Genomic DNA, 16164 nt, shown 5'->3' on the forward strand with positions numbered 1-16164 from the left:
ATCTGCCCCGGTTGCTAGGTGGAATGACGTCACTCTAGACTCTATTTTGATTGGCCACAGAGCCTGGCAAGCGGCAGAGAAGAAGAAGACGGGGCGGCGCTCCCGATGCATTGTGGGTAGTGAGTGCGGTAAAGATGGCGGCGATCGGGATCCACTTGGGGAGCAGTTGCGCCTGCGCGGCCGTTTATAAGGTGGGGAGGGGGCAAGGATTACTGGGGAGAGGTGAAACGGGAGTAAAACCTTCCTTGGAAGAAAAGGGAGGGTCCTGGGAACAAAGAGACCCTGAGATGCTAGCTTTCTACGCGAGGGGACAGGGAAAGAGCCAGGCCTTTGGGGTGAGGTTGGGGGATCTTTCTCCTGGGAGGGGTGCATGACTCTCCTGCAACAAAATGAATGGAAGGGATATAATTTACAAAAAGAAGGCCAGGGTTAGAGAAGGATTAAAGCTGAGATACTAGTTTTCTGCTTCCAGGGAGGTCTTTTGCAGGGTGGGGGAGGTTGCATTTTGAAGCTGGGGGGGCGGCTTGAATTAAGACTTATGAGGTCTAATGCAAAAGGTTTGGAGGAGATTGCAAAAAAAAATTGTTTTTGCAATTATGTTTTTGATAATTTGCACCCCTTTGGTGAATTGCTCCCATTTTTACAACATTCCTTATAATATTTCCTTAATCCAAAGCAGAAAAGCCATAAAATTGCAACTCATAAACTGTTCGCACACATGTCTACGCTGTCTTCCACGTGAGATGGAGATGGTTTGTAATGCGAGTCAGGTTTTTAGGGAATGGTACTTATTTTTAATGGGGTTTTAATAAGCCTGGAACGTTTTCCAAGCTTTGCCCTGCTTTGATGTGGGATCCGCTTTCCTTTCATCCTTCAGCACCTCGGAGACTGCCTTATCTTATTAAGTTAAAAAAAGGGCCAATATTAAGGGGAAAAAATGATTTCTGGTGGGTTTTCTTGAGAACTGTGTGTAATATGGCTTCCAGGAAAAAGAAATTAATCTGTTTATTTACAAAACAAAAACTATTTTTTGTTATGATTGAAGAATAGAAAGTATTGGATCAAATTATTAACTGGTGTGATGCACTTTGTTGTGCCTGTACTCGGAGTTTATTTCTGCTACATTGAATTAGGCTTGTAGGATCTTATAAGTACTTATTGAATTGCAAAATAGATTTACTAAATTTGAATCAAGATTGGTCTGTAAGGATTTCTCTTCATTTTTTTTCCCTACCAAAGTAAAGAAAATCAGTCACGGTATCTTTTTGAACTGAAATCTACATTTGTGCCCTTATACCTTCTTTAAAAAAAATATTAAAACCTGGATCTACCACTGAGCTTTCCTTTATAACTTTAGAAAACAGAAGGACTTTTTTCCAGTCTTAGTAAGTGTGTTGACGTGTTGTAGGATGGCCGTGCAGATGTTGTGGCTAATGATGCTGGGGACCGAGTAACTCCTGCAGTGGTTGCGTTTTCTGAAAAGGAAGAGGTAAATTTCCTTTTTTGTTAAACACTTGAGGTCAGAGTCGGCTAGCTTTTTTCCCTAAAAAGCCCTCTTAAATGCTTTTTTTAGATTGTTGGTCTGGCAGCGAAACAAAACTGGGTGAGAAATCTCTCAAATACCGTAGTGAAAGTGAAACAGATCCTTGGAAGAAGGTATTGATTATGCCATAAAATACCCTCTTAAAAGTTATACTTTGTATTCCATTAGTGCGCATCTGAATAAATTGTTACCTTTTAAAATGTAATTATTGACCTATCTGTTTTTGGCTATGCTTGTAAAACTCAAGTCTCAATGTTGTTGTTTAGAAAGTAGCTGGTGTTGATTTGGTTTTTTTCATCTGTTTTCTTCCCCATTATTTAAAGAGCTACAGAAATTATACTGCTTAAACCAGGAATGAAAGGTGAATTCAGGAAACTTAACTCAGTGAAAACAAATAAAAGTAGTATTTTTGTTTGTTTTAAGTTTTAATATTTTTAAAGTGCCTTCCAATTTTGCTTGTTTTCTCAGCTCTGGAGACCCACAAGCGGAAAAATACATTGCAGAAAGTAAATGTTCAGTAAGTGAAAGCGTGCTTTGCCATATTTTTCCTATAGGGAAAATTTATGAATTTGTGTCCCAAAAGTGCTTTTTTTTTCCCCCAAAAGGCAATTGGACTTTCTTTGTTTTTCCTTGAAGACGTTTTGCTTCTCATCCAAGAAGCTTCTTCACTTCAGACTAAATGGTGGGGAATGGAAGGACGAAAAGTGAAATATCTTCAAGGAAAAATCAAGAAAGTCCAGCTGTCTTTTGAAAAAGCACCTTTGGGACAAGTATGACCTGGATGACTGAGAATCTCCATAGACGTTTATGAATTTGTGAATCTATTTATGAAGTCGTCTACAACGGTTTTACAATTCACTTATTCGCTATATAAAAGATACAGATACATATAGAAAAAGTACATTTTTAAGATCACTAATGATTCTGCCCTGTATTTGTTGTATATATCTGTTTGAAAAATACAAGACCATTAACAAGGATATGCCAGAGCAATATTTTTCCTTTCCATTTATTCAGTCTGATTGATGTTCCAGGAAAAAAAAGAGCAATCAGAGTAAGGGCAAGTGAATTAGCACATCAATAGAGCAATATTAAACAAAACAAACCTGATTTCTTAAGTTCAGAAATTTGATAGAATGGAAATAATTTTAAGCTTCCCTGAAATGCAGATGTTGAATAACAAAATAACAAGAGTTGGGAGGGACCTTGGAGGTCTTCTAGTCCAACCCCCTTCTCAGGCAGGAGACCCTATACAATTTCAGACAGATGGTTGTCCAATCTCTTTAAAAATCTCCAGGGTTGGAGCACCCACAACTTCTGGAGACAAGCCCGGTCCATAGATTAATTGTTCTAACTGTCTGGAAATGTTATCTTTAGCTATCATTGCACAACATTCTTATAATTAACGAGATGCTTATGGTAAAAAAATAATAATGCATGAGGGTAAGTTGCAAAATTGACAGAAGAATGTTCAGGGTTTTTTTGTTTTGTGGGAGTAGTGAGATTTGTGGATTTTTCACATGCTTACTGTGGTCCAGCTATTCAACTACCATCTGGACTTCAATTTCCTCAATTCCTAGCCTTGTAGCCAACAACACTTGGAGGTGCTGGTTTAGAAAGGCCACTGTAAAATGACTTCTTAATTTCTTTTTAATATAAACTAACTGGCATTGTTGCGTGGATCAGAAATGCTGAGATTGTTTCCTTAAGCAAAAGACGATGGGGGGGGGGAATGTGTGCATTGAAAATCTTCTCTCATAGTCCAACTAACAACCTGAGGAACACTTGGGGTTGATTTGTCTGTAGGTCACTGAAAAGAATGGAAAACTTACATATGAAATAGATGGCAAACTTGTTTCTCCAGAAGAGGTTGCAAAGTTAATCTTCAGGAAAATGAAAGGTATGGTATCCCAAGTTGTGAAAAAAAAACCCGTTAAGTTCTAGGAAATGAACTAGCTTTTACTGTTTATGTTATTTTACGTTTCTCTAGAAACTGCTCAATTCGCATTGGGTTCTGATGTCAACGACACTGTTATTACCGTGCCTTTTGATTTTGGAGAGAAGCAGAAAAATGTCCTTGGGTAAGTGTAGTTCCATGTGCTTGTTTGCCCTGAATACATTTTCTGGAGTTAATGGGGGTCAGATCCTATGGACAGAGCATTTTGCTTGGATACGATTTCCATTTGAAATCCTAGCTCAGCCACACAAAATGTCAAGAGGTAGATATTCTGGTTTCTCCTGTTGTTCTCTGATTCTCATCTTTGGGAAGAGAAGTCACAAACAAACAGTGACAGCTGATCTTGAATTTTTTTCAGGAGAAAAACAGAAAAGCCAAACTAGAAGTAATTTTCACTATCTTTTACCAGTCACGCTGTTTGGTTTTTCTCCAGGATAGATACAAAAGGAGTTTGTAAAATAAGGATGCTTGTGTCCTGAAATGAAGCCCCAAAAGCATATTTCATCTAGCTGGGCTATCACTTTCAAGTACAGAAATACCATTAAAACACCAAATCACATTTTCATCTATCGCTAAAGCTACTGCTCTCATATTTGGTGTTTAAATATTGCTGTTATCATAACAGTTATCGCCTTACTGAAATGCAAATATATTAAAAGTAGATGCAAATTTGAAACGTGAATTTGGTGCAGAAGTGAAAATAAGCACAAACTTTATGCTACCCTTTCTTTTTCTGTTAGAAGTTGATGTAATATATGAAATAAACATTCCCCTAATTGCATAATATTGCAGCATGGTGATACTAAGACACCTTATATCTGGAATGGTTCAAAAATAATTTCTCAATCCTGGTAACATGAAGCTTTGTGAACTCTAAACCCCAGGTGTCTTTGCCAAGGCCATGCTGAGTTGCAAAATTCTGGAAGATTATCATTTTTTATTTTATTAAATGTATAGAACCACTTCACTCACTCAGTAATTCTGAAGCTGATAATTTATACATCAAGAGCGAGAGTCACTAGTTTAGATTTAGCTAGGCCAGGGGTGTCAAACTCAATTTCATTGAGGCCGCATCAGCATTGGGGTTGCCCTCGGGGCGGGGGTGTATGGCCAGGGTGGGTGCGGTCTACTGGGTGGGCGTGGATGGAGTGGGTGTGGCCTACTGGGTGGGCCTGGCTAACTCTACATCCTTTGCGTCAAGGGTGCCTGTGGGGGCCTTGGCAGGAGTGAGACAGATCTGAGAGTCTTTGGCAGAAGGGGGTGGGACTGGGGCAAGCGCCAAGGCATGGTCTATTCCTTCATTCCTCACAAAAGGTGACACCTCCCCAGCATGCACCCAGGGGGTAGGGCCGACGCAGCAGGGGCTGGTTCCTTGCTGTTTCCAGACGGCCTTGTGGAGCTAAGACTGAATACGTTTCAGCATAGATGGCCACCACAAAATTGTACATTGGCTCCTGGCCGGCCTGGGCCAGGGCCAAGGCAGCGGAGGCTGTTCCCTCACTGTTTCCAGGATGGCTTCGCGGGTCACATGAAACCACTTTGCGGGCTGCATTCGGCCCCCGGGCCTTGTGTTTGACATGTCTGATCTAGGCTAACATACAAGAACTATCCGGGGGTTTTCTAGTGAAAAAAGCTCTTAGGCTTATGTCAATATACTGATTTTTGTGGTCATATCTGTTACAGAGAAGCTGCTAAAGCAGCTGGACTTAATGTTCTTAGACTAATTCACGAACCGTCAGCAGCTCTGCTGGCTTATGGAATCGGACAAGATTCACCCAGCGGAAAAAGGTGATTAAAGTTTTCTCAGCTACAGGAATTGTGGCAATTTTTACACTGAAGTAAGACTTAGAATAGCCTTTTTTCTGTATTTATTTCAACTCTGTCTATTTCAGATAAATGAAATAAGCCTTTTTGGGGATTAACCATGATCAGAAATGGGCACCCTTCAGCCTGTATCTTATGTTGAATTTCTAAACGGGCATTCATAACAGAACTACTGTATAATCAGCCTGAGACTGCAGATAGTCCTCGACTTGCAACAGTTCATATAGTGACCGTTTAAAGTTACAACAGCACTGAAAAAAGTGACTTACGAACATTTTTCACACGACCGTTGCAGCAGCCCCACAGTTACGTGACGAAAATTCAGACGCTTGGCAACTAACTCGTATTTACGACGGTTGCAGAGTCCCGGGGGTCAAGCGATCCACCTTTGGCGACCATCTAACAAAGGGGGAAGCCGGGTTCATTTAACGACTGTGCTACTAACTTAACTGTAGTGATTCACTTAACAACCTGACAAAGTTTGTAAAATGAGACACTTGCTTAACAACTGTCTTGCTTAGCAACAGAAATTTTGGGCTCAATTGTGGTCATAAGTTGAGGACCATTTGTACGGTGTTAACACTTTGAGAAAAAAAAGATTTTTTTTTTCATTTTATGTTTTGCAAATGGAAGCTGCGTGCTGGTGTATAAACTTGGAGGTGCTTCGCTTTCCATCACGGTCATAGAAGTCAACAGCGGGCTGTATCGGGTGCTGTCTACCACCACCGATGACAGCATAGGTGGGACCTGTTTTACCGAAGCGTTAGCGCAACATTTGGCTTCGGAATTCCAGAGGTAAATGGTATAAAATCTAGAACCACATTCGGTGTGACACTTATGGTGTCAGACTAGGGCAGGGGTAGACAACTTTGGCTCTTTTATGACTGGTGGACTTCAACTCCCAGAATTCCTGAGCCAGCATGGCTCAGCTTGGAAACCTCTTTTTCCCCTCAGCATGGCTGGCTCAGGAATTCTGGGAGTTGAAGTCCACGAGTCATAAAGCAGCCTAGGCCTAGACCAGGGGTAGGCAACCTTGGCTCTTTTATGACTGGTGGACTTCAACTCCCAGAATTCCTGAGCCAGCATGGCTCAGCTTGGAAACCTCTCCCTTTCCCCTCAGCGTGGCTGGCTCAGGAATTCTGGGAGTTGAAGTCCACGAGTCATAAAAGAGTCAAGGTTGCCTACCCCTGGACTAGGGAATGTGGAAACTGAGGGGTCCAGTCGGTCCTTGGCTATGGAAGATCACTGGTGAGGCAGCAACTCTCTCTCAGCCCAGAGAATGCTATATATGCCACCTTGAACTCCTAAATGGAACATGAAATATAAATCTAATAAGGTTTTATACATTAAACCATTATCAGCAAAACTGGCCACATCTGGCCTTTTGGAACGAGGTGAGCAGCTTTTCAAGGTAAATCTGAATGGCTGAACTTATCAAAATGTAGTTGGAATACCCCTGTGGGGAAGAAAAGGCCGAGATTGCAAATTGAAGATGGTTGTTAATTCGCCCTGAATAAAAACCTTGAGTTTAGTGAAGAACTGCTTGCTTGTTGTAAAAACTGCCTCTACGCCAGGGGTGTCAAACTCGCAACATCATGTGACGTGTCGCAACGTGTTGCGACTTTTTTTCCCATTGCCAGCAATGGAGTGGGCACGGTTTTGGCATGACGCATCCGGCCCGCAGGCCGGCAGTTTGACACTCCTGCTCTATGCGGTCAGGCAGGTTCCCCCCCCCCCATGGTGATTTTGTTATTGTTGTTCAGATCAGCTAAAAATATGTTTTATTGCCTTTAATGGTCTCGGTAGGATAGAATGAAAGATCCTTTGTTCCATTTTAGAGTTTTGAAAGAGCCTGTCATTTCTAATGTGTATCTCCCTGAGAATACTAAAGATATTTTATAGCTGTTATTAACTATGTCTATTAAACTGCCTGTTTAAGGAGCACAGAGTAAAGATATAAATAATTTGAAAAGTCCGTAATATCTGGCTTAGATACAAACATATCTATTCAGTTTTTAATGCCAGCATCATGCTTGGTTTGTTTATACTTAATAGATTGGAACCAAAATAACATTTTAATTTTTTAATGCTTTTATTTTATTTATTATTTTATTTTATTATTTTATTATTTTCATCATTTTATTTTATTATTTTTATTATTTTATTATTTTATTTTATTATTTATTTTATTTTATTATTTTATTTTATTTATTTTATTTTTTTATTTTATTTTTTTATTTTATTTTATTAATTTTATTTTTTTATTTTATTTTATTTTATTATTTTATATTTTATTTTATTTTATTTTATTTTATTGCATTTCTGGACTGCCCATCTCCCTCAAACATCCAGGATAAATAGTTGCTAGCTTCACTATATGTTTTGTTGTGATTAATAACTGCATTATTATTATTTTTTTTTAAAAAAAAAACAACAGATGCTATAGAAATGATGTAAGAGGAAATCCCAGGGCTATGATGAAGTTAATGAACAGTGCTGAAGTTGCAAAACATTCATTATCCACCCTGGGAACCGCCAATTGTTTTGTGGACTCCCTCTACGATGGGATGGATTTTGACTGTAATGTTTCCAGGTACGCTTTGATATTTTTCGAGCCTCTGGGTGGGCATCCTTTTTCTTTTATTTTCATAGAGGAGGCTCGTCAACAGGCAGGCATGTGTAAAATGTTTTAAATTTGAAGCTTGTAAACATTCAAAGCAGGCCTTTTCAAACGTTTTGTTAGCGTTTTGAGCTGGAAACAGCTATTTCAAATTTAAGCGCTTGTTGAATGGTCAGGAAAGTCTGTTTTGAGCACAGAGCATGTCTCTGAAGTTCAAAACTGTTCCAATATTTAATATAATAATAATAATAATAATAAAGTTGGACCGAATTGCTAAATTAATCCACTGGGCATTGTGTGAAAAATACGACTTGCCTGTATCCAAAAAGTCGTGGGAACATAGGGTGGAAAAAGTTGTTGAGAATGAGAGGGTGAGGATCTTATGGGACTTTCAGATACAGACAGATCGCCATTTGGAACACAACACACCAGATATCGCAGTTGTAAATAACTGAAGTGTACAGCTGATTGATATCGCTGTACCTGGAGATGCCAGAGCCAAAGAAAAAGAACTGGGGAAAAATTACGAAATATCGCAACCTGGCCATCGAAACTGCGCAATTATGGATGAAATGTGTAACAGTGGTACCCATTGTCATCGGAGCACTGGGAAGTATGTCCAAAAACTTTGCAAAATATTTCAAAAAATTGCAGCTTCCTGCAATAACTCCAGCAATGCTACAAAAAACTGCGCTACTCGGAACATCTTATATTTTAAGGAGGTACCTGGTTGACACCTAGGATGCTGGCAGCAACCCGTGTCAACCATCAGCACCAGTCAGTTTGAATTTTCAGTTGACTGAGATTTACATCTAATGAATAATAATAATAATAATAATAATAATAATAATAATAATAATAATAATAATAATAATAATAATGTTGGAAGAGACCTTGGAGGTCATCTAGTCCAACCCCCTGCTCAGGCAGGAAACCCTATACCATTTCAGACAAATGGCTGTCCAGTCTCTTCTTAAAAACTTCCAGTGTTGGAGCATTCACCGCTTCTGGAGGCAGGTTGTTCCACTGATGAATTGTTCTAACTTTCAGGAAATTTCTCCTTGGTTCTAGGTTGCTTCTTGTCCTGCCTTCAGGCGCTTTGGAGGATAGCTTGACTCCCTCTTCTTTGGGGCAGCCTCTGAGATATTTGGAACGCTGCTATCATGTCAGTTTGCATATTCCTATTTTTCAACAGTAGGTCCTGCAGGAAATGGGTAGATGATTAGGTAGGAATTAGCAGAAGACACAGCAATCTTTATCCCCTGCAGATGGTTCACGTTATTAATGGCATTTCTAGACTGCTGAATCCCTAAAACCATTTGGCAGTTCAGAAGATAAAATAAACAAGAAACAATATGTACATGGCTCAAGAACCGAGACTAAAACGTGGATTACTTCTGAATAGTTTCTTTATTGTTGTTTGCCTACAGACAGAATCTTGCCAGAGTAAGGCAATTATCCATCTAACTATAGATACACTCTGGGAACTCCTAGAGAGGAGCTGTCATCTCCCTCTTCCTGCCCATCAGAAAGTCCAAACCTGGCTGCCTCTTTGTCCTCTGGGAAGGAGCCCCTCCCTCTGGGAATCCAGACTCTATTCCATACCACAATACGACAAGAAAGTGTGCAAGAAAAGGTTGACAAACTAATGATTTCTTTTATTTTTTAATTCTACATCAGGGCCCGATTTGAACTTATTTGTTCTGCACTTTTTGGTAAGTGCATTGAAGCAATCAAAAAATTGTTGGAACAAGCAGGACTTGGGACGGATGATATTAGCAAGGTGAGGGTGTCCTTTTATTCATTTTTTTCCCCTCATTTAATTTCTGGATTTTGGACAGTTTAGGGAAGTGGGAGTTTCTTGGTGTAGATGTGATGAGGAATCCCGGCTTAATACAAACTAGAATTTAATGTCAAAGTCAAAGGAAAGCTTTTAGACATAACACAAATTCCAGAATGGATGCATTGCTACGTTTCAGATCTTTGACCGGATGTCAGAATGGGGCCAATATTTGCAGGGCTCAAACCATGTTGTTGTACATAACTAACCATAAAATGTACAATCTTGAAACGAGAGGCAGAAATAGAGATTTGTCCTTGTGAACCTGTAAATGTCATTACAGGTAGTCCTCGGCTTATGACCACAGTTGGGACCGGAACCTCTGCCGCTAAGCGATGCGGTCATTAAGTGAGTCACTCCTGGTTTTGTTTGTGGGAGGGTTTTTTGGCCTTTTTATTTCGGTCTTTAAGCAGCTCCAACTTGGCCCAATCACTTGGGGTCACAAGGTCACAAAAGGGGATCATATAAGCCTGGGGTGGTGCAGTGCTTGAATATTCAGCCAGTTGAATTTTGATCATGTGGTCGTGGGGATGGTGCAACAGTCCTCGGTGTGTGGACTGGTTGCAAGTCACTTTTTTCAGCACCACCATAACTTTTTAACAGTTGTTAAATCAGTGGTCATAAGTAGAGGACTACCTGTAGAATGAGGAACATTACAACACTGAGTAAAATGTTCACACAGTAACGATTGTCTGGGTAAGACCAAGCACGATTTACAAGGTGCGTAGTTTTGTTTCGTTTTGATGCTGCAAATTATATCATCACTTAATCATTTATTTATATCTTGGAAATGAACTAGTTATGTTTATGGTAGCACAATAGTATCAGCATTGCAGAAATCTAGAAAAACGCTAGACGGCACCAAAGTAATACCAAACCACCACCAGCCCCCTCTTTTTGGTACCAATTAATTTCTGTGGCCCAGATAGCCTTATCTCTTTCTTCCGTTCAGTTGTGTTTGATTCTCTGAGACTACTTGGACCCCGTCACTCCTTGCAATTTTCTTGGCAGGTACAGTAAATGCCGGCGTATAAGGCGACTTCCGCGAGCGCTGAAATCGGCGCCAAAGACGGGGGTCGTCTTATACGCCGAGTCGTCTTATACCCCGGAAATACTGGTAGTTTCCGGCGTATAAGACGACGTTCTAGGAATGCGGCCCGGCTATAAAGACGGGGGTCGTCTTATACGCCGGGTCGCCTAATACGGCGGCATATACGGTATTTTTTCAGAAGTGGTTTTCCATTGCCTGCTTCCTAGGGCTGCAAGAGTGACTGGCCTAGGGTCATACAGGACTAGAATTCCCAGTGTCTAGCCTTGTGCCTTCACCACATCAAACTCTTGTCTAACAGCCAATTCTCATTTAATTTTTGTGTCTTTAAAAAAAAAACTTGCTTCGCTGTCTTCTAGGTGGTCCTCTGTGGTGGATCAGCCCGTATTCCAAAACTGCAACAAATGATCAGAGAACTTTTCCCTAATGTTGAATTGCTAAACTCCATCCCTCCCGATGAGGTCATCCCTATCGGAGCGGCCACAGAAGCAGGAATCTTGCTTGGAAGAGAGCAGGTTTTTTCAGATGACGACATGCTGTCTATTGAATGTTCTGCCAAGGACATATTAGTCAAGGTAAGATGGTTAAGAGATGCTGCGAATGTGACGTCCCTAACTTGTTGACCTTTTTTTTTTTTAATAACCCTGTAATCCTTTGCATCGGGGTGGAGTCGGGGCAACTGAATGGAGCTGAGCATTTACTGGCTGGATGCCCTTCCTGACACCTATGCAGATATTTTCCCTTTGCGCCCAGAGAGAAATTTCTGCCGCTACGTAGGATCGAACCCACAACCTCCTGATTGCGAGACAAGGGTTTTCACCTCTAGGCCATCACGCCGCTCACTGACCAAAATTACCATATATTCCGGCATATAAGGCGACCCGGCGTATAAGACGACCCCCCCCGTCTTCGGCGCCGAGTCACATGCCTAGAAAGTCATCTTATATGCCGGAAACTACCGTTATTTTCCGGCGTATAAGACGACCCCCGACTTTGGCACCGATTTTAACGCTTGTGACAGTCGTCTTATACGTCGGAAAGTACAGTAAATAACTGTTTTAAAATCCTTAGGATAAAAAGATAGGCCCCATCATAATACAAAATATTCTGAACAGGGAATAAGAAAAACCAAATTGATGTTGCAGTAAATAACAATGGGATTAACATAAATTCAGCTGCTTGCATGGGGGATCATCTCTGAAGTGTCTGCTAGGCAGAAAAGAATCAGATTGGCCTCTGCTTTGTTGTGTCAGACAGCTATGGAAGTGTCATTTGAGTTTTTGAGCCAATTTGGATAAAAGGGGCAAGTGGATGTATGTTATTCAGTTTCCTCCAAGGAACAGGGGCACAATCTTGAATCATTGTGTCACAAATCGGTATGAAATATGGAATTCGGCCACTGTCACCTTCTAGGACACTGGTTCTCAACCTTTTTAATGCCGCGACCCCCACCAGTCGTAAGTCGAGGACTACTCAACCGGTCGTAAGTTGAGGACTGCTCAACTGGTGCAGCACCGTTTGCAGAATGGGACTTTTGGCGGGCTCAGCAGGGCAGAGACAGCCTGGACAATTCCTATTGGCTTTTGAAAGCCAATAGAATTAGACTCTATTCAAGAGAGTCTATTCTATTGGCTTTCAAAAGCCAATAGAATAAAAGGGAGTAGCATAGCTAAGGAAAAGGGGGAAAAATGGCAGACTGCGTTGTTTGGTGACCCCCGTGAAATGGTCGTTCGACCCCAAATGGGGTCGCGACCCACAGGTTGAGAACCACTGTTCTAGGATCTTTCTGACTGTTCGATGGTTTTTCCACCCACAATTTGTTAAAGACTGGCCAGTGGCGCTGCCCTTTCTGCGTCTGTTGGAGACGGCTCTCCCATAAATGAGTAAAACGTCTTCAAGGCTTTTTTCATCCTTCCAGGCAGTAGACCAGTTGGGGGCTGACAAATTCCTCGTGGTGTTCCCATCAGGAACACCTTTGCCAGCTCGAAGGCAACACACTCTGGAGGCCCCGGGAGAAATTTCCTCTGTCTGTCTGGAATTGTACGAGTCCCTAGAAAAAGGTCCAGTCAAAGAAGACGAGAGATTTGCACAGGTGAAGAAAAGCGTGTTAATTTTTACAGTGTCTTTATATATTTGCTCAGAAGGAAATTTCTGTTTTCAATGAAGCTCACTTTTGACCTTACAGGCCTATGAATATTTTATTGATCAAGGTTCATGCTTGAATTATGTTTTTTTTTTTTTTTTTTAACTAGAAACCTGAGATCTATGAACTGGAATCTGGTATAGAATGACCCCCAAAATTTGCTCAGGAAATAGGTGCTTTTCAAAGCTATTCTGTAGAAAAATTCATCCTTGGTTCCTTCCAATTTATTTACATTTCAGCATTACTATTTAGGGTTTAGTTACGGGGATATATTTGTTTTAAGGATTGCAGTCTTGTAATATCACAGGGAGAGGGCAAGATTTAAATGAAGGCTGTTTTTCCACTTGGGGGGGACACGGATATCCATTGAAATACATATTTAGGGGGGGAAATAGCCTTATTTGATTTTTTTAGAAATTTAGGGTTGGTTTTTTTTTAAGGTTTGCTGTGTACCTCATATTTTTCTGATAAGATTTGACTCTGATATCTCAAATCCCCCAAATTAAAAAAAAGGAATTTTCCAGCATAAGCTTGCTGAAGTTCCATTACTGTTGACCTTAAACCTCTGTGAAAAGTACTGATGTCCAAATGGAGGGTTAAAGCAAACTTCATCCTTAATAGTAATTTCAAAACCTTGTTTTAGCTGAATGATATATTTGTAGTTGCTTGTTTTTAACAGATTGTGCTCGAGGATTTAGATGTCAAAGAAGAAGGTCTGCATCATATATTAGCTATCCTTACAATGAAGAGGTACTGAAAACGAAAATCTTATTCTGTGGGTCAGAACCATGAGTATTTGTGGACTTTACATCTCGGGACTTGATGATTTTCATATTGACATTTATGGGTGGTGGGGGGAAGATAACAGATTCTACACATATATATATTCTGGACCCTGGAGTGGAGGTTTATGGGGCAATTCTAATTTTCCTGTTCAAATTTCACTCCCTCTTACATTTTGAATGGGCATGCTGCTCCCCTCTGGAAAGATGACATGGATGCTCAGTCTAGAACACGGGTCGGCAATCCGTGGCTCCAGAATCGCATGTGGCTCTTTGAGCCTTCTCCTGCAGCTCCTAGCCTCCTCCGTCATTTGCAGAGGGGGGGGTACTTGTGTTTCCCTTCTCTCTCTGTCTTTGTGTGTGTGTGTGTGTGTGTGTGTGTAAAAAAGAGAGTGGCCTCACGCTGTTCTCGAACAAGCTGACAAGCTTATTGGGCGGGGCTCCTGCCTTTGCTGCGTCTCTGCAGGAAGTAGCAGCGCTCTCTCTCTCTCTCTCTCTCTCTCACACACACACACACACACTGAGTGGGGGAAGAGGACTGGCAGAACAAGGACAGGAGAGAGCCAGCCCAATAAGAATGTGTGTCAGCTTGGAGAACAGCGTGAAGCCAGTTTGCCAGGTGGGCAGAAGATTGGAGAGAGGGGGGGAGAGAAGGGAGAGGGAGGGAGGGAGAGAGAGAGAGAACTCATGCACAGCAGCCTCTATTTCTAATTAAACTCTTCAATCAAGCCCCCCTCCCTTGCGCACCCAAGTTTTGCGGCTCCCGGTATTTTCTCTGGAAAACAGGTCCAAGTGGCTTTTTGAGTGTTTCAGGTTGCCGACTCCTGGTCTAGAACATGCTCACAGGGCACTTGACAACCAGTTATAAGTACAAACAGGGTCACATGACTGGAGGGAGAAGAGTGCCACATTGTATAACAGCCCAGAAATGCTCTGTAAGCCACAAAACTTTTGTTCTATGGCTGTTGTAACTGCAAACCATCGTTACAACGGATGATCGTCAAGAGCTACCTGTGGTGGTCCTCCTTTCAGCTGCAACATCCTTGCATGGGTGAACAGTTCCTAGGAGACTGTTGCTTTTAAGAAATGAATAATAATGAGGCCCTTCCTGAATTAACATATATATAAAAGCCATGTATACAATATAGTGTCATTCTTTCGTTCCCTCTCACACCAATTTCTGGGACCCTAAAGTTTAACCAAATGTTTTATGCTGATCCATACACCATTGCTGTTGCTGGCTGGGGAATTCTGGGAGTTGAAGTCCACAGGTCTTAAAGTGGCCAAAGTTGGACACCCCTGATCTAAATGTTTAGGAAGTGATGATAAAATTTCTTTTTTTTCTCAGGGACGGATCATTACACGTAACCTGCACAGATCAAGACACTGGAAAATCCGAAGCCATCACTGTGGAAGTGGCCTCACAGGCATGATTAGAAAGCCCCCTTTCTCAGTTATAATAAATTTTATTTTCACACACAGCTTTGGGTCTCATTCTTCAGAGGATCCGATAATAGCTGGGCATCTTCACTATGAACTGTAAACTGTTTTAATGGAAACGTACACATACCTGCAAACCCATAATGGCAAATTGGCTTCATTTCTGTTTGTGAACCGTGTACATTCGAGAATCTATTCTGTTACTTGTGAATAATAAACACTTATGTTTTTATATTCATCATAAGGCCATCGTTGGTGACTGAAATCACTTGTTAAAAACAACTACAGTAGTGACCAAAATTGTGGAAACCTTTTGGGAAATGTCTATTTTTGAGGTTGGATGGCTAATAACACTTTTTTTTTTGGAGTGGTACCATAAAATTATATATCAATGGAAAGATAATTTAATCAAGAATGTAATGCAACAAAGTTTGTTTGATTATCTGTACTGTATTCTATGAAAAGTTATAGTCAAATAACCAGAAAAAGGAAGCACAACTTGCTTAGGTTGATACCAGGTAGCTTTCCTTCATCTGATTGTAGCCAATGAGTGTGAGTGTTTAGAGAGCCAATCAGATCACAGTAGGATTCAGTTACTGATGTCATGTATTGAAGCTGAGAGGAGGACATTTGTCAGTGTGTTATGTGATCGCTATTAAGTTGGTTGGGGTTTTTTTGTGTTTTTTCATTTAGTGAGCTTGTAAAATTAAAGTAGTGGTGCAAAGAGTTGACTGGTTGCCCAGAAAGCGATGTAAAATAGTATTATTAAGTGAACAAGGCTACAGTTATAAAAAAAAATAGAAGAACAATTAGTGGCATTTCTACTGAACACTTTTCCCAGAAGGTTTCCACAATTTTGGCCACTACTGTAACTAGAAATTGTATTCTGAGTGACTCATGATCATGAGGATGGGTTAATGGGTTTTTGGTTTTTGCATGATTAAACCCTTGTTACAGTACATTAAAA

General features: G+C 40.8%; 1 protein-coding gene across 1 annotated transcript; it reads left to right on the plus strand.

Annotated features, from left to right (window-relative positions):
• The first annotated feature begins 56 nt into the window (after positions 1 to 56).
• Positions 57 to 15435, plus strand: HSPA14 (heat shock protein family A (Hsp70) member 14). The gene is made up of 14 exons (XM_039357544.1): positions 57 to 191; positions 1409 to 1489; positions 1574 to 1656; positions 2012 to 2060; positions 3350 to 3443; positions 3534 to 3624; positions 5184 to 5288; positions 5958 to 6119; positions 7762 to 7917; positions 9625 to 9727; positions 11192 to 11407; positions 12751 to 12924; positions 13655 to 13725; positions 15106 to 15435. Exons 1-14 carry the CDS (start codon positions 135 to 137, stop codon positions 15188 to 15190), a joined length of 1527 nt encoding a protein of 508 aa, XP_039213478.1. The 5' UTR covers positions 57 to 134; the 3' UTR covers positions 15191 to 15435.
• Positions 15436 to 16164: the final 729 nt, after the last annotated feature.

This window comes from Crotalus tigris, unplaced genomic scaffold (genome assembly GCF_016545835.1).
Source record: "Crotalus tigris isolate CLP2741 ecotype Arizona unplaced genomic scaffold, ASM1654583v1 scf7180000018925.3142382, whole genome shotgun sequence".
Classification (NCBI taxonomy): domain Eukaryota; kingdom Metazoa; phylum Chordata; class Lepidosauria; order Squamata; family Viperidae; genus Crotalus; species Crotalus tigris.